This window comes from Lethenteron reissneri, chromosome 59 (genome assembly GCF_015708825.2).
Source record: "Lethenteron reissneri isolate LAM-NWPU_2019-01 chromosome 59, ASM1570882v1, whole genome shotgun sequence".
Classification (NCBI taxonomy): domain Eukaryota; kingdom Metazoa; phylum Chordata; class Hyperoartia; order Petromyzontiformes; family Petromyzontidae; genus Lethenteron; species Lethenteron reissneri.
In genome coordinates this window covers 6,587,290-6,608,386 of record NC_083837.1, presented here as the reverse complement: position 1 = coordinate 6,608,386, position 21,097 = coordinate 6,587,290, and the positions used below count along the sequence as shown (strand labels likewise).

At 50.7% G+C, this 21,097-nt stretch overlaps 1 protein-coding gene across 1 annotated transcript in view; it reads left to right on the top strand.

The window, feature by feature from the left end:
* Positions 1–8,818: 8,818 nt before the first annotated feature.
* Positions 8,819–21,097, top strand: part of LOC133357787 (protein Jade-1-like) — a gene marked incomplete at its 5' end in the record, with an annotated part of 90,913 nt that continues 78,634 nt past the window's right edge. The window contains 2 exons of the mRNA XM_061575906.1: positions 8,819–8,939; positions 13,213–13,343. Of these exons, the coding sequence (XP_061431890.1) occupies positions 8,819–8,939; positions 13,213–13,343 (252 nt within the window). The remainder of the gene's footprint in view (positions 8,940–13,212; positions 13,344–21,097) is intronic.

Below are 21,097 nucleotides of genomic sequence, written 5' to 3'. Positions count from 1 at the left end.
ACTGTGACACACGAGGGGGTGGGTGGCCAGCACCACGCCCGGCGCCGTTGTCTCCCCCAGTAGCGATGCGTACACCACACCGGAACCAGATACTCATTTGAGGTTGAGTCGACCTAGGGGAGGCCCAAGACCGGTTCAGACAATCGTCACCAGTGTTAGTGGCCATGAGCGGGAGTCGAACTTGGATCGCCAGGTTCATAGCGCAGCGCGCTACCTGCTACACTAAATACAGACAATGTCTGAAGCACAGAGTCCTGTACTTAGACATCGTGGCATAATAGTATACTTTGTATACATTCAGATATTCAAAGATACATACGATACATGGAGACACACGTGACATACACATACAAGCAAAATACTTTACACACACAAGTATACATACAGTCTAAGAAAACACGCACATACACCGACACACACAGTCACATACAGACTAACACAGACACACAAACAACAACCGCCATTCGCCACTAAGTGGTGGTGACGTCACCACGGCCCTTGTGCCAGGCTAGGTGCACGTTGAGGCCACGTGAAGTGTCGAACACCCGCTGGCAGGAGGTCACGGGGCAGACCCAGGTGCCACGGGTCGACTGACTGATGACTGAGATGACTGGCTGATGCACCACCTGTGACTCCTACTGTGCCAACTGACTGTGCTTTAGGCACCCGGCGCTCCGCTCGTTGTTGTGAGCGTCGCTCCTCCGCCCTCTATTGTTGTTGGAGGACGACTGCCTCCAACTGCTCAGTAGCGTCCTTCACGAGCCTCCTCCACAGAGGCCGATCTTGACACCGCTGGTACCAGTCATTGGCAAGTCCACTCAGCTCTACATCCTCTTGTACCACATCACTCTATCTCTTTTCTAGCCCGTGCATCTACACACACAGTCACACACGCAGACACACACAGAGACAATACTTTACAGACACAAGTATCTAACCTATATAATTCATTTTTTGTCTGTCTGCATGTGGCCGACACTTGCGAGGGATTTGGCTCGCGAACCGTAGAGTTTACGCTTAAATAAAGTACCCAGGTAGAACGGCGTAAGCCTCATGGTGAGCCAGCGCTATTCCGATTTCGCGTCCATCGCCTTTAAAGTAGTTTAATTAGTGAATTAGTGCAGTTTTTTGTCATTTCTTTATTATTTTAGTCTCCCAGCGCGCCAATGCAGGCATCTGCGCATGCGCGCCTCCTAGCGACGCGCACACGTTCGGTGGGGGGGGGGGGAGAATTCATTTGCATTAAAAATGCAGCCAAAAAACATACAAAACTGATGTACATTCTTCAAAGTGTGATGTCCTTTTCACCCCCCCCCCACCCCAATGTGTGCAATTACTACTATAGGGTCGGTAGATACTAATATTATAGAGCTTACATACTATTACTGTAGAGCGGGCGGGGGGGATGGCGGGGAGGGGGGTGTAGCGGCCCAGCCCCAGCCTGCCAAGGTACCACCTCGGTCGGCTGGGCAATCTAGGCGAGGCAGGGGGCTCTGCACGGGACTAGGCCTCACCACTGCACTCTGTGAAATGAGAACTATTACAGAGTCGATATATATAATTGTAGTGTAGTAGAACGGCACTAATGTATTGGCTCGGAATGGGGGCTCTAGGCAGATGTCACGGGGGTCGTATCGGTCCCTGACACTCTGCGTGAACTTAACAGGACACGTGACCGGATAAAGGGGGGCCAGAGGCCCCAGGGGGGTTAGGTGGTTTGGTTTCGGGCCTTCCCGAAGGATCGGGAAGGGGGGCATGGCCTCGAACAGAGCCGGCCACGCCGGAGTGGTTATAAGCGGGGCGTGGATGGAAAGCTAGGCTGTTCTGTGCTGATCTGCTGGGTCATCTCTGGGATGAAGCTCTCCGGTCTCCGCTAGTGGACCAGGCAGCGTGCTGGGCTGTCCTGGTCCAGTGATATAGTAGCCCCGTGGGTTAGCTAAGTTCGGAACAGTGGCTGCCACCTTAAGTCGTTATGTTAAGTGTTACCTGTTGCGTCAGCTAATAAATAGTGTTGCCTCCAAAGTCCAGTGTGCGCTTGAATTTAACCCAATACCCTTTCATAGAGTCGGTATACACGACTATAGAGTGAGTAGATACTACTGTAGAGTAGGTAGATAATACTGTACAGTTTGTAGCTACTGCTACTGTAGAGCGGGCGATGGGTGGGGGGGTATAGCAGGCCAGCCCCAGCCTGCCAAGGTGCCACCTCAGTTTGGGCAATTCAGGCGAGGCCGGGGACTCTGCATGGGACTAGGCCTCTCCATGGCACTGTTAAGTAAGTACTATATTCTTGCTTCTTTAGCTAAGGCAACGTACATAGAAAACTAATATTACAAAATTTAAATAGTAAATATTAAAATCATAATGTGTGTATGTAAAAAACTATTATAAAAAAATGAAGGTAGTAAACATAATAATAACGTGTGTGTAAGTCCATGTGTGCATGTGAGTCAATGTGTATGAGCTCCTCCGGCAGGCAAGGCTGCGTTGGCTGGGTCATGTAACCCGCATGCCCAGCCACCGCATGCCTAAATAGCTTTTGTTCGGCCGGATCGAGGGGGCTAAACGGGCGCAGCATGGGCTAGAGAAGATATGGAGTGATGTGGTACAGGAGGACGTGGAGCTGAGTGGACTTGCCGATGACTGGTACCAGCGGTGTCAAGATCGGCCTCTGTGGAGGAGGCTCATAAAAGACGCTACTGGGCAGTTGGAGGCAGTCGCCCTCCAACAACAACGAAGGGCGGAGGAGCGATGCTTACAACAACGAGCGGAGCGCCGGGTGGCTAAAGCACAGCAAGTTGGCACAGTAGGGGGCACAGGTGGTGCATCAGCCAGTCATCTCGGTCATCTCAGTCAGTCGACCCGTGGCATCTGGGTCTGCCCCGTGACCTCCTGCCAGCGGGTGTTCGACACTTCACGTGGCCTCAAGGTGCACATGGCCTGGCACAAGCGTCGTGGTGACGTCACCGCCACTTAGTGGTGAATGGCGGTTGTTGTTGTGTAAGTCAATGTGTGTGTGTGTGAGTCGATGTGTATGTGCGCGAGTCGATATGTGTTTGTTCGAGTCGATGTGGGTGTGTGTAAGTCGATGTGTGTGCGTGGGTCCATGTCAGTGTGTAAGTCCATTTCTTTCTGTGTAAGTCGATGTGTGTGTGTGTGAGTCGATGTGTGTGTGTAAGTGAAAATAAAATAAAAATATGTGTGCGTGTAAGTCGATGTGTGTGTATGTGGGTCGATGTGTGTGTGAGTCGATGTGTATGTGTGAGTCGATGTGTGTGTGAGTCGATGTGTCTGTGTAAGTCGATGTGTGTGTGTAAGTCCATGTGTGTGTATAAGTCGATGTGTGTGTGTGTGTGTAAGTCGATGTGTGTGTGCGTAAGTCGATGTGTGTGTGCGTGAGTCGATATGTGTGTGTGAGTCGATGTGTGTGTGTGCGTGGGTCCATGTGAATACGTAAGTCTATTTCCTCGTGTGTGTGTAAGTCCATGTGTGTGTGTGAGTCGATGTGTGTGTGTAAGTGAAATTTAAAAAAAAATTGTGTGTGCGTGTAAGTCGATGTTTGTGTGGATGTGGGTTGGTGTGTGCGTGTAAGTCGATGAGACCTACATCTCTGCTTTATTGACCTGGTCAAGGCCTATGATACCATCAGTAGGCCTGGGCTTTGGGTTGTTCTTCGTGCTTTCGGAGTCCCTGACCCTCTGCTCACGATCATTAAGGACCTTCATGATGGTGAGCGGGCCCGGGTAAAACTACGTGGCCGGGAGTCAGAGCCATTCCCTGTACACCTTGGGGTGTGACAGGGATGTCCTCTGGCTCCCACATTATTTAACATCTATTTTGACCATGTAGTTCGTGAAGTCTTCAATAGCTGTACTGGGGGAATTTCCATTTGGTACAGATATAATGGGAGGCTGATCGATGCCTGGTGCGATCAAGGGATGGCTCCCTATTGGTCAACCACTTTATGTATGACGATGATTTGGTAATAGCTGCTCATTCAGAGGAGGAGTTGGAGACACTGCTGCTGAGCGTGCCACTAAGAGGTGGGGCCTTACCATAAGCCCCACCAAAACTAAGCACCTGCCTGGGTATTTTGTACCATCGGACACTCCACCGCCACAACTCCCAATCGGTGATGGGGCAGTTGTGGAGAGAGTGGAGAGTTTCCCATACCTGGGCAGTGTGCTTATGACCGGCTCCAATTTAACAGCAGAGGTCTCACTCCGAATCAGAAGAGCGGCAATATCTTTTCATCGGTGGCATAACGCGGTGTGGAAGCTACCTGATCTGTCGCTCCGCACGAAGCTTCAGGTCTTCTCGGCCACAGTGATTCCCTCCCTTCTCTATGCTTGCGAAACGTGGACCCCCCTAATGGACCATCTTCACTGGTTAGAAACATTTAGACTGGCCTGCCTACGATCCATCCTGGGTTTAACCAGGCTGGATTGTGTGAGTAGCTCACAAATCCTTGAAAGATCTGGGCAAAGTCCCATCGGTGAGCTCCACCGGCAGGCAAGGCTGCGTTGGCTGGGTTATGTAGCCCGCATGCCCAGCCACCGCATACCTAAACAGCTTTTGTTCAGCTGGATCGAGGGGGCTAAACGGGCGCAGCACGGGCTAGAAAAGAGATGGAGTGATGTGGTACAGGAGGACGTGGAGCTGAGTGGACTTGCCTCTGTGGAGGAGGCTCGTGAAGGACGCTGCTACTGGGCAGTTGGAGGCAGTCGCCCTCCAGCAACAATGGAGGGCGGACGAGCGATGCTCACAACAACGAGCGGAGCGCCACGTGGCTAAAGCACAGCAAGTTGGCACAGTAGGGGGCACAGGTGGTGCATCAGCCAGTCATCTCGGTCATCTCAGTCAGTCGACCCGTGGCACCTGGGTCTGCCCTGTGACCACCTGCCAGTGAGCGTTCGACACTTCACGTGGCCTAGAGGTGCACATGGCCTGGCAAAAACGTCGCGGTGACGTCACTGCCACTTAGTGGCGAATGGCGGTTGTTGTTGATGTTGTTGTAAGTCCATATGTGTGTGCGTGTAGGTCGATGTGTTTGTGTGTGTGGGTCGATGTCTGTGTGTAAGTCGATATGTGTGTATCTTTTTCGCCCGGTGCAATGCCAGGTCCTTCCCACTAGTAGTGTATATAGTCTAACCAGACACACAGACACATACAGACAACTGCCTTTTTTTACAGACAACTGCCGTCTTTTACGAGCCTCCTCCACATAGGCTGATCTTGACACTGCTGGTACCAGTCATCGGCAAGTCCACTCAGCTCCACGTCCTCCTGCACCACATCACTCCATCTCTTCTCTAGCCCGTGCCGCGCCCGTTTAGTCCCCTCGATCCGGCCGACCAAAAGCTGTTTAGGCATGTGGTGGCTGGGCATGCGGGCTACATGACCCAGCCGACGCAGCCTTGCCTGCCGGAGGAGCTCACTGATGGGACTTTGCTCAGATCTTTCAAGGATTTGTGAGCTCCTCACACAATCCAGCCAGACACACAGACAGACACACACGGACACACACACAGACACACACAGACACACTCCCTGTTGGCACAACCCCCCTCCCTCTCACCCTCTCAGCCACTCACAGGGGGTGACTACTTCTTCCAGACACACGCACACACACACAGACACACACACCCTGGAGTCACAACCCCCCTCCCCTCCCACAACCCGCCTCTGCTGGAGCAGCACACACACTCACACAGACAGCCACACAGACAGACAGACACAGACAACAACAACCGCCATTCGCCACTAAGTGGCGGTGACGTCACCACGACGCTTGTGCCAGGCCAAGTGCACCTTGAGGCCACGTGAAGTGTCGAACGCCCGCTGGCAGGAGGTCACGGGGCAGACCCAGCAGGTGCCACGGGTCGACTGATCGAGATGACCGAGATGACTGGCTGATGCACCACCTGTGCCCCCTACTGTACCAACTTGCTGTGCTTTAGCCACCTGGCGCTCCGCTCGTTGTTGTGAGCGTCGCTCCTCCGCCCTCCGTTGTTGTTGGAGGGCGACTGCCTCCAACTGCCCAGTAGCGTCCTTCACGAGCCTCCTCCACTGAAGCCGATCTTGACACCGCTGGTACCAGTCATCGGCAAGTCCACTCAGCTCCACGTCCTCCTGTACCACATCACTCCATCTCTTCTCTAGCCCGTGCCGCGCCCGTTTAGCCCCCTCGATCCGGCCGAACAAAAGCTGTTTAGGCATACGGTGGCTGGGCATGCGGGCTACATGACCCAGCCAACGCAGCCTTGCCTGCCGGAGGAGCTCACCGATGGGACTTTGACCAGATCTTTCAAGGATTTGTAAGCTCCTCACACAATCCAGCCTGGTTAAACCCAGGATGGATCGTAGGCAGGCCAGCCTAAATGTTTCCAACCGGCGAAAATGCTCCACCAGGGGGGTCCACGTTTCGCAAGCGTAGAGAAGGGAGGGAATGACTGTGGCTGAGAAGACCTAAAGCTTCGTGCGGAGCGACAGACCAGGTAGCTTCCACACAGCGTTACGCAACCGATGAAAAGATATTGCCGCTCGACTGATTCGTAGTGAGACCTCTGCTGTTAAACTGGAGCCGGTCTTAAGCACACTGCCCAGGTATGGGAAACTCTCCACTCTCTCCACTACTGCCCCATCACCGATTGGGAGTTGTGGGGGTGAGTATCCGATGGTACAAAATACCCAGGCAGGTGCTTAGTTTTGGTGGGGCTGATGGTAAGGCCCCACCTCTTAGTGGCACGCTCAGCAGCAGTGTCTCCAACTCCTCTTCTGAATGAGCAGCTATTACCAAATCATCGGCATACATAACGTGGTTGACCAATAGGGAGCCATCCCTTGATCTCACCGGGGCGTCGATCAGCCTCCTATTATATCTGTACCAAATGGAAATTCCCCCGGTACAGCTATTGAAGGCTTCATGAACTACGTGGTCAAAATAGATGTTAAATAATGTGGGAGCCAGAGGACATCCCTGTCACACCCCAAGGTGTAGAGCGAATGGCTCCGACTCCCGGCCACGTAGTTTTACCCGGGCCCGCTCACCATCATGAAGGTCCTTAATGATCGTGAGCAGAGGGTCAGGGACTCCTAAAGCACGAAGAACAGCCCAGAGCCCAGGCCTACTGATGGTATCATAGGCCTTGACCAGGTCAATAAATCAGAGATGTAGGTCTTGTTGGAATTCCATACACCTCTGCTGTAGCAGACGGACAAAAAATATGGCATCTGTGCAGGACCGCCCTTTCCTGAAACCGCATTGGGGCTCCGCAAGCCTCTCCTCAGCGTGCCTAGCAAGGCGATGTTGAATAATCCTTGCCAGGACCTTTCCCGGCATACTGAGGAGTGAGATGCCCCTGTAGTTGTTACAGTCTGTGCGGTCCCCCTTCTTAAAGAGGGGGACCACTAGGGCATCCTTCCAATCCTGCGGAACCCGTCCAGTGGTCCAGACTGTTGTTATGTCATATAGGGCAGTCTGTGCACAAACGCCACCCTCCCTCAGCATTTCTCTTGGGAGATCATCTCTGCCCGGTGCCTTTTCTAGTCTCAGACTCCGGATCGCCTTCAGTACTTCCTCAACAGATGGCACCTCAGCCAGCCACTCACAGGGGGTGACCTCTTCCAATATTTGAGGCACCGCAGCTTCAGCAGGGTTACAGACAGACACTCACACAGACACATACAGACACACACACAGACAGACACATACACAGACAGACACAGACAGACACAGACAGACACACACATAGACACACACACAGTCACACACAAGACAGACACACAGACACACACACAGAGACACACACAGACAGTCACACACACAGACAGACACAGACAGACACACACACACGCAGAGAGTCACACACAGTCACACACACACACAGACAGTCACACACAGACACACACACAGACAGACACACACACAGACAGTCACACACAGACACACACACACAGACACACACACATACACAGACACACACACACAGACAGTCACACACAGACACACACACACAGACACACACACAGACACACACACACGCAGAGAGTCACACACAGACAGTCACACACAGACACACACAGACACACACACAGACAGACACAGACAGACACACACACACACAGACACACACACACACAGTCACACAGACAGTCACACACAGACAGACACACACAGACTCACACACACAGACACACACAGACACACACACACAGACACACACAGACACACACACGGGCACACACACAGACACAGACAGACACACACACACAGACAGACACACAGACACACACAGACAGACACACAGACACACACACACAGACACACACACACACAGACACACAGACACACACACACAGACACACACACGGGCACGCAGTGGAGGCACGGGGACTCGCTATCTCTCATCTCTCTCTCCTATTTATTCAGCGTTGCGTAATGCGTCCCTCTTTTTTAGATTACTGTACTCTCTAGCACACAATCAGCAGGCGTAGAAGGAAGCCTGTGTACGTGTGTGTGTGTCTGTGTGTGCCCATGTGCGCCCGTGTGTGTGTTCGTGTGTGTGTGTCCGTGTGTCTGAGTGTGTGTCTGTGTGTGCCCGTGTGTGTGTGCCCGTGTGTGTGTTCGTGTGTGTGTGTCCGTGTGTCTGAGTGTGTGTCTGTGTGTGCCCGTGTGTGTGTGCCCGTGTGTGTGTTCGTGTGTGTGTGTCCGTGTGTCTGAGTGTGTGTCTGTGTGTGCCCGTGTGTGTGTGCCCGTGTGTGTGTTCGTGTGTGTGTGTCCGTGTGTCTGAGTGTGTGTCTGTGTGTGCCCGTGTGTGTGTGCCCGTGTGTGTGTTCGTGTGTGTGTGTCCGTGTGTCTGAGTGTGTGTCTGTGTGTGTGTGCCCGTGTGTGTGTCGTGTGTGTGTCCGACGCGCTTCTTATAGTGAAAGGCAGCGAGGTGGGTGCAGTTTAAGCAGCGCTTAGCAAGGCGTTAATGTATAACAATATAATAACAATATAATAACATATAATAATGTAATGATGAAGATAATAAACGCCGCGGTTGTCGTCGTAGGCTGTGAAAAGGGTGGCAAGCAGTGACATAACAGGAATTCGGGAGTAGCAGCAGAAGCAGTAACATCATCATCATCACAGCAGCAGTAGCATCATCATCACAGCAGCAGTAACATCATCATCATCACAGCAGCAGTAACATCATCATCATCACAGCAGCAGTAACATCATCATCATCACAGCAGCAGTAACATCATCATCATCACAGCAGCAGTAACATCATCATCATCACAGCAGCAGTAACATCATCATCACAGCAGCAGTAACAACATCATCATCACAGCAGCAGTAACATCATCATCATCACAGCAGCAGTAACATCATCATCACAGCAGCAGTAACATCATCACAGCAGCAGTAACATCATCATCACAGCAGCAGTAACATCATCATCACAGCAGCAGTAACATCATCATCACAGCAGCAGTAACATCATCATCACAGCAGCAGTGACATCATCATCACAGCAGCAGTAACATCATCATCATCATCACAGCAGCAGTAACATCATCATCATCACAGCAGCAGTAACATCATCATCATCATCACAGCAGCAGTAACATCATCATCACAGCAGCAGTAACATCATCATCATCACAGCAGCAGTGACATCATCATCACAGCAGCAGTAACATCATCATCATCACAGCAGCAGTAACATCATCATCATCACAGCAGCAGTGACATCATCATCATAGCAGCAGTAACATCATCATCATCATCACAGCAGCAGTGACATCATCATCACAGCAGCAGTAACATCATCATCACAGCAGCAGTAACATCATCATCACAGCAGCAGTAACATCATCATCACAGCAGCAGTAACATCATCATCATCACAGCAGCAGTAACATCATCATCATCACAGCAGCAGTCACATCATCATCACAACAGCAGTGACATCATCATCACAGCAGCAGTAACATCATCATCACAGCAGCAGTCACATCATCATCATCACAGCAGCAGTAACATCATCATCATCACAGCAGCAGTAACATCATCATCATCACAGCAGCAGTGACATCATCATCATCACAGCAGCAGTAACATCATCATCATCATAGCAGCAGTAACATCATCATCACAGCAGCAGTAACATCATCATCACAGCAGCAGTAACATCATCATCATCATAGCAGCAGTAACATCTTCATCATCACAGCAGCAGTAACATCATCATCACAGCAGCAGTGACATCATCATCATCACAGCAGCAGTAACATCATCATCACAGCAGCAGTAACATCATCATCATCACAGCAGCAGTAACATCATCATCATCATCATCACAGCAGCAGTAACATCATCATCATCACATACACACCATCACCATCACCCACACACCATCACCATCACCCACACACCATCACACACCATCACCATCACACACCATCACACACACACCATCACACACCATCACACAATCACACACCATCACACACACCATCACCACCACACACCATCACCATCACACACCATCACCCACACACACACACCATCACCATCACACGCATACCATCACACACCATCACACACCATCACCATCACACACACACCATCACCATCACACGCATACCATCACACACCATCACCCACACACCATCACACACCATCACCATCACACACACACCATCACCATCACAAACACACCATCACACACACACCATCACCATCACACACCATCACACCATCACCATCCCTCATACACCATCATCATCATCGTCATCATCACACAGCCAGCATAAAGTTATTGTGCAAACACCATCACCGACATCACCGTTATCATAATTAAAGTTCGTTCATAATCGACATCATAAGCCAAAGCACCTTCGTAAAAATGCGGGCCATGCATCGTTATTATACAACACTGATAATGTTCAAACAGCACCAGGGACACCAACATAAACTACTGTCACTTTCACCACTATCATCCATCATCACCACCATCAACACTATCAACCATCACTATCACCACCACTATCATCACCATCACTATGATCACTACCATCACTATCATCACCACCACCACCATCATCACTACCATCACCACCATCACTATCATCACCACTATCACTTTCATCACCACCACCATCATCACCACTACCATCAATATCATCACCACCACCATCACTATCATCATCACCACTATCATCAAAACTATCACCACTATCAACCATCACTATCATCACCACCACCATTCCTACCATCACTATCATCACCATCACTATCATCACCACCCCCATCACCACCATCACCAGCACCCCCATCACCACCACCACTCACCACCACCCCCATCACCATCACCACCACCCCCATCACCACCATCACCACCACCCCCATCACCACCATCACCACCACCCCCATCACCCCCACCACCACCACCCCCATCACCACCACCATCATCACCATCACCACCACCCCCATCACCATCACCACCACCCCCATTACCACCATCCCCATTACCACCACCATCATCACCATCACCACCACCACCATCACCACCACCCCCATCACCACCACCACCATCATCACCATCACCACCATCACCACCACCCCCATCACCACCACCACCCCCATCACCATCACCACCACCCCCATCACCACCACCATCACCATCACCACCACCACCACCCCCATCACCACCACCACCACCCCCATCACCATCACCACCACCACCACCCCCATCACCACCACCACCATCATCACCATCACCACCACCCCCATCACCATCACCACCACCACCACCACCCCATCACCATCACCACCACCCCCATCACCACCACCATCACCACCACCACCATCACCACCACCCCCATCACCATCACCACCACCACCACCACCACCACCCCCATCACCATCACCACCATCCCCATCACCGCCATCATCACCATCACCACCACCACCACCAACCCCATCACCACCACCATCACCACCACCCCCATCACCACCACCACCTCCCCCATCACCACCACCACCCCCATCACCATCACCACCACCCCCATTACCATCACCACCACCCCCATCACCACCACCACCATCATCACCATCACCACCACTACCACCCCCATCACCATCACCACCACCCCCATCACCACCACCACCACCATCATCACCATCACCACCATCACCACCACCCCCATCACCCCCACCACCACCACCACCCCCATCACCACCACCACCCCCATCACCACCACCCCCATCACCACCACCATCCCCATCACCACCACCACCACACCCATCACCATCACAACCACCACCACACCCATCACCACCACCACCATCATCACCATCACCACCACCACCATCACCACCACACCCATCACCACCACACCCATCACCACCACCCCCATCACCACCCCCATCACCATCACCACCACCCCCATCACCACCACCACCATCATTACCATCACCACCACCACCACCACCAACCCCATCACCACCACCACCCCCATCACCATCACCACTACCATCATCACCATCACCACCACCACCACCAACCCCATCACCACCACCATCATCACCATCACCACCACCCCCATCACCACCACCACCCCCATCACCATCACCACCACCCCCATCACCATCACCACCACCCCCATCACCACCACCACCCCCATCACCACCACCACCAACTCCATCACCACCACCATCATCACCATCACCACCACCCCCATCACCACCACCACCAACTCCATCACCACCACCATCACCATCACCACCACCCCCATCACCACCACCACCACCACCCCCATCACCACCACCATCACCATCACCACCACCCCCATCACCATCACCACCACCATCATCACCACCACCATCACCATCACCACCACCACCCCCATCACCATCAACAGGCTGGGTGGGAGTTGCACATCGACAGCGGCCGCTGACATCGCGGCAGCCACAGGGGGGAGTCGTGGTGGTGGTGGAGGTGGTGGTAGTGGAGTTGGTGGTGCTGGTAGTAGTGGAGGTAGTGGACGTGGTGGTGGAGGTGGTTGTGGTAGTAGTGGTGCTGCTGCTGGTGGTTGTGGTGGTGGTGGTTGTTGCGGGTGTTGAGGCCCCCACCCCCCGTCTGTGTGTGTGTGTGTGCCATGGCGCGGCATTGGCCGCGTCTGGCTTCACCACTCGCGCCTCTCCTCTGACTCTCGCAGTCGGCGGGGTGGCGCAGTCACGACAACAACAACAACAACATCGACAACATCAGCAACAACATCAACATCGACAACAACAACAACATCGACAACATCAACAACGTCTACAACAACAAGTTGCTCGGCTTTGGGTACGTACACACACAAAGACAAAGATCCCCCGTATAGCCTGAACAGACTGTAGGGGCAAGTGCTGTTAGCGAGCACCTATGAAGGCCAGAACGGTACACAAGGGGGTGGGTGGCCAGCACCACTGACACACACACACAGTACACATAGTACACACACACAGTACACACAGACACACACAGTACACACACACAGTACACACTACACACACAGTACACACACACCCAGACACACACACAGTACACACAGACACACTACACACACAGAACACACACACTGACAGCACACACACAGTACACACACACACACAGTACACATAGTACACACACACAGTACACACAGACACACACAGTACACACTACACACACAGTACACACACACCCAGACACACACACAGTACACACAGACACACTACACACACAGAACACACACACTGACAGCACACACACAGTACACACACACACACAGTACACATAGTACACACACACAGTACACACAGTACACACAGACACACACAGTACACACACAGTACACACTACACACACAGTACACACACACCCAGACACACACACAGTACACACAGACACACTACACACACAGAACACACACACTGACAACACACACACAGTACACACACACACACAGTACACATAGTACACACACACAGTACACACAGTACACACAGACACACACAGTACACACACAGTACACACTACACACACAGTACACACACACCCAGACACACACACAGTACACACAGACACGCTACACACACAGAACACACACACTGACAGCACACACACACACACAGCACACACACACAGTACACATACACAGACACACACACACACAGTACACACATACACACTACACACACAGCACACACACAGCACACACACACAGTACACATACACAGACACACACACACACAGTACACACAGACACACTACACACACAGAACACACACACTGACAGCACACACACACAGTACACATACACAGACACACACACACAGTACACACAGACACGCTACACACACAGAACACACACACTGACAGCACACACACACAGTACACATACACAGACACACACACACAGTACACACAGACACACTACACACACAGCACACACACAGCACACACACACAGTACACATACACAGACACACACACACACAGTACACACAGACACACTACACACACAGAACACACACACTGACAGCACACACACACAGTACACATACACACACACAGTACACACAGACACGCTACACACACAGAACACACACACTGACAGCACACACACACAGTACACACAGCACCGTGTGTTCAATGTGTAGTGTACACACGGCTAGTAAACTATACGCACTCTGTACTGTCTCGCCCACACACAACATGCATGTTGTACACAACATGCATGTTGTATGATCTACACACGTAGTAGTGCAATGATAGTAGATTTCTCCGTGTTTTAAATTCTTATTTGTTTACACACAGGCAGGTCACAGGCACTGTATGTCCCGTGTACAGTGTTCATATGTGGCCAGTGCACACGTACACGTCTTGTGTGTGTGTCTCTTACACGTAGCAAGTGAACATAGAACTCGTACTTTGTGTATCGTTATATGTTGTATATGTATATACAGCTAGCCACATATTCACACTTTGTTAAAATATGTGTAACTTACTTACATAGGTAGTAAACATTATCCACAACTTTCACATAGTACACACATTACACACACACACAGACACATTACACACACATGACACACAGTACACACATTACACACACACAGACACACATTACACACACACAGTACACACACACAGACACACACAGTACACACATTACACACACAGACACATTACATACACATTACACACACACAGACACACACACAGTACACACATTACACACACACAGTACACACACACAGTACACACATTACACACACACAGTACACACACACAGACACACACACAGACACACACAGTACACACATTACACACACAGACACATTACACACACACAGTACACATTACACACAGACACACACAGTACACACAGTACACACACATCCTGTACTACAGTACACGTATATAGTGCGCCGTACAAAAACAACTGCGGTCCTGTGTACACACATCCTGTACTTGGTGTAAACTCACGATTATGAAACATCCAGTACACACTCATAACATTGGTGCTCTATCTACACATTATGCAGTCGACACATGCAGTACACAAACACTGTAATACTAACATTGGTGTACAAGGTACATCCCCACGCTACACACACACACCACGCTACACACACCACGCTACACACACACACCATCACACACACCACACACCACGCTACACACACACCACTACACACACACCACTACACACACACCACACCACACACACCATTACACACACACCACTACACACACACCACAACACACACACCACCACACACCCACTACACCACACCACTACACACACACTGACACACACACACACTGACACACACACACACTGACACACACACACTGACACACACACTGACACACACACTGACACACACACACTGACACACACACACACTGACACACACACACTGACACACACACACTGACACACACACTGACACACACACACACTGACACACACACACACTGACACACACACACTAACACACTGACACACACACACTGACACACACACACTGACACACATACTGACACACACACACTGACACACACACACTGACACACGCACACTGACACACACACACACACTGACACACACACACACACTGACACACACACACACACTGACACACACATACTGACACACACACTGACACACACACACTGACACACACACACTGACACACACACACACTGACACACACACACACTGACACACACACACACTGACACACACACACTGACACACACACACTGACACACACACTGACACACACTGACACACACACACTGACACACACACACACACTGACACACTGACACACACACACTGACACACACATACTGACACACACACACTGACACACGCACACTGACACACGCACACTGACACACACACATACTGACACACACTGACACACACTGACACACACACACTGACACACTGACACACACACTGACACACACCACTCTGTATCAGCACTGTACTGACGTGCACATGGCGGCACTGTGCCCATTGGGGGTTTGCGTTCTCAGACTTTTCTGTTCATCGTTAAGCCGCAAACCGTAAACTCACAACACTCACCACTACTCACCACTAGTACACTCACCACTACTCACCACTACTCACCACTACACTCACCACTACTCACCACTAGTACACTCACCACCACTCACCACTACTCACCACTACACTCACCACTACTCACCACTAGTACACTCACCACTACTCACCACTACACTCACCACTACTCACCACTAGTACACTCACCACCACTCACCACTACTCACCACTACACTCACCACTACTCACCACTAGTACACTCACCACCACTCACCACTACTCACCACTACACTCACCACTACTCACCACTAGTACACTCACCACGAGTACACTCACCACTACACTCACCACTACACTCACCACTACACTCACCACTACACTCACCACTACTCACCACTACTCACCACTAGTACACTCACCACTACACTCACCACGAGTACACTCACCACTACTACACTCACCACTACTACACTCACCACTAGTACACTCACTACTACCCTCACCACTACACTCACCACTACACTCACCACTACTACACTCACCACCAGTACACTCACCACTAGTACACTCACCACTACACTCACCACTAGTACACTCACCATTACACTCACCACTACTCACCACTAGTACACTCACCACTAGTACACTCACCACTACACTCACCACTAGTACACTCACCACTAGTACACTCACCACTACACTCACCACTAGTACACTCACCACTAGTACACTCACCACTAGTACACTCACCACTACACTCACCACTACACTCACCACTACTCACCACTACTACACTCACCACTACTCACCACTAGTACACTCACCACTACTACACTCACCACTACTCACCACTAGTACACTCACCACTAGTACACTCACCACTACACTCACCACTACTCACCACTACTCACCACCAGTACACTCACCACTAGTACACTCACCACTAGTACACTCACCACTACACTCACCACTACTCACCACTACTACACTCACCACTACTCACCACTAGTACACTCACCACTACACTCACCACTAGTACACTCACCACTACTCACCACTACACTCACCACTACTCACCACTAGTACACTAACCAGTACACTCACCACTAGTACAATCACCACCACTCACCACTACTCGCCACTACTCACCACTACTCGCCACTACTCACCACTAGTACACTCACCACTAGTACACTCACCACTACTCACCACTACTCGCCACTACTCACCACTAGTACACTCACCACTACACTCACCACTAGTACACTCACCACTAGTACACTCACCACTACACTCACCACTAGTACACTCACCACTTCACTCACCACTAGTACACTCACCACTAGTACACTCACCACTACACTCACCACTAGTACACTCACCACTAGTACACTCACCACTACACTCACCACTAGTACACTCACCACTTCACTCACCACTAGTACACTCACCACTAGTACACTCACCACTACACTCACCACTAGTACACTCATCACTACACTCACCACTAGTACACTCACCACTAGTACACTCACCACTAGTACACTCACCACTACACTCACCACTACACTCACCACTAGTATACTCACCACTACACTCACCACTAGTACACTCACCACTACACTCACCACTACACTCACCACTAGTACACTCACCACTACTACACTCATCACTACACTCACCACTAGTACACTCACCACTAGTACACTCACCACTACACTCACCACTACTACACTCACCACTACACTCACCACTAGTACACTCACCACTAGTACACTCACCACTACACTCACCACTAGTACACTCACCACTTCACTCACCACTAGTACACTCACCACTAGTACACTCACCACTACACTCACCACTAGTACACTCACCACTAGTACACTCACCACTACACTCACCACTAGTACACTCACCACTTCACTCACCACTAGTACACTCACCACTAGTACACTCACCACTACACTCACCACTAGTACACTCACCACTAGTACACTCACCACTTCACTCACCACTAGTACACTCACCACTAGTACACTCACCACTACACTCACCACTAGTACACTCATCACTACACTCACCACTAGTACACTCACCACTAGTACACTCACCACTACACTCACCACTACACTCACCACTAGTACACTCACCACTACACTCACCACTAGTACACTCACCACTACACTCACCACTACACTCACCACTAGTACACTCACCACTACTACACTCATCACTACACTCACCACTAGTACACTCACCACTAGTACACTCACCACTACACTCACCACTAGTACACTCACCACTTCACTCACCACTAGTACACTCACCACTAGTACACTCACCACTACACTCACCACTAGTACACTCACCACTAGTACACTCACCACTACACTCACCACTACTACACTCACCACTACACTCACCACTAGTACACTCACCACTAGTACACTCACCACTACACTCACCACTAGTACACTCACCACTACACTCACCACTAGTACACTCACCACTAGTACACTCACCACTAGTACACTCACCACTACACTCACCACTAGTACACTCACCACTAGTACACTCACCACTACACTCACCACTAGTACACTCACCACTACTACACTCATCACTACACTCACCACTAGTACACTCACCACTAGTACGCTCACCACTACACTCACCACTAGTACACTCACCACTACACTCACCACTAGTACACTTACCACTACTACACTCACCACTAGTACACTCACCACTACTACACTCACCAGTACACTCACCAGTACACTCACCACCACTACACTCACTACCAGTACACTCACCACTAGTACACTCACCAGTACACTCACCACTACACTCACCACTAGTACACTCACCAGTACACTCACCACCACTACACTCACCACCACTACACTCACCACCAGTACACTCACCACTAGTACACTCACCAGTACACTCCCCACCACTACACTCACCACCACTACACTCACCACCAGTACACTCACCACTACTACACTCACCACTAGTACACTCACCACTACTACACTCATCACTACACTCACCACTAGTACACTCACCACTAGTACACTCACCACTACTACACTCACCACTAGTACACTCACCACTAGTACACTCACCACTAGTACACTCACCACTACACTCACCACTACTACACTCACCACTACACTCACCACTACTACACTCACAACTAGTATACTCACCACCACTACACTCACCACTACACTCACCACTAGTACACTCACCACTACACTCACCACTACTACACTCACCACTACACTCACCACTACTACACTCACAACTAGTACACTCACCACCACTACACTCACCACTAGTACACTCACCACTAGTACACTCACCACTACACTCACCACTACACTCACCACTACTACACTCACCACCACTACACTCACCACTACACTCACCACTAGTACACTCACCACTACACTAACCACTAGTACACTCACCACCACTACACTCACCACCACTACACTCACCACCACTACACTCACCACTAGTACACTTACCACTAGTACACTCACCACTAGTACACTCACCACTAAACTCACCACTAGTACACTCACCACTACACTCACCACTAGTACACTCACCACTACACTCACCACTAGTACACTCACCACTAGTACACTCACCACTAAACTCACCACTAGTACACTCACCACTAGTACACTCACCACTAGTACACTCACCACTACACTCACCACTAGTACACTCACCACCACACTCACCACTAGTACACTCACCACTAGTACACTCACCACTACACTCACCACTACACTCACCACTACTACACTCACCACTACACTCACCACTAGTACACTCACCACTACACTCACCACTAGTACACTCACCACTACACTCACCACTAGTACACTCACCACTACACTCACCACTAGTACACTCACCACTAGTACACTCACCACTAAACTCACCACTAGTACACTCACCACTAGTACACTCACCACTACACTCACCACTAGTACACTCACCACTAGTACACTCACCACCACACTCACCACTAGTACACTCACCACTAGTACACTCACCACTACACTCGCCACTACACTCACCACTACTACACTCACCACTACACTCACCACTAGTACACTCACCACTACACTCACCACTACGCTCACCACTACACTCACCACTAGTACACTCACCACTAGTATACTCACCACCACACTCACCACTAGTACACTCACCACTAGTACATTCACTACTACACTCACCACTACACTCACCACTAGTACACTCACCACTACACTCACCACTACTACACTCACCACTACACTCACCACTACTACACTCACCACTACACTCACCACTACTACACTCACAAATAGTACATTCACCACCACTACACTCACCACTACACTCACCACTAGTACACTCACCACTACACTCACCACTAGTACACTCACCACCACTACACTCACCACCACTACACTCACCACTAC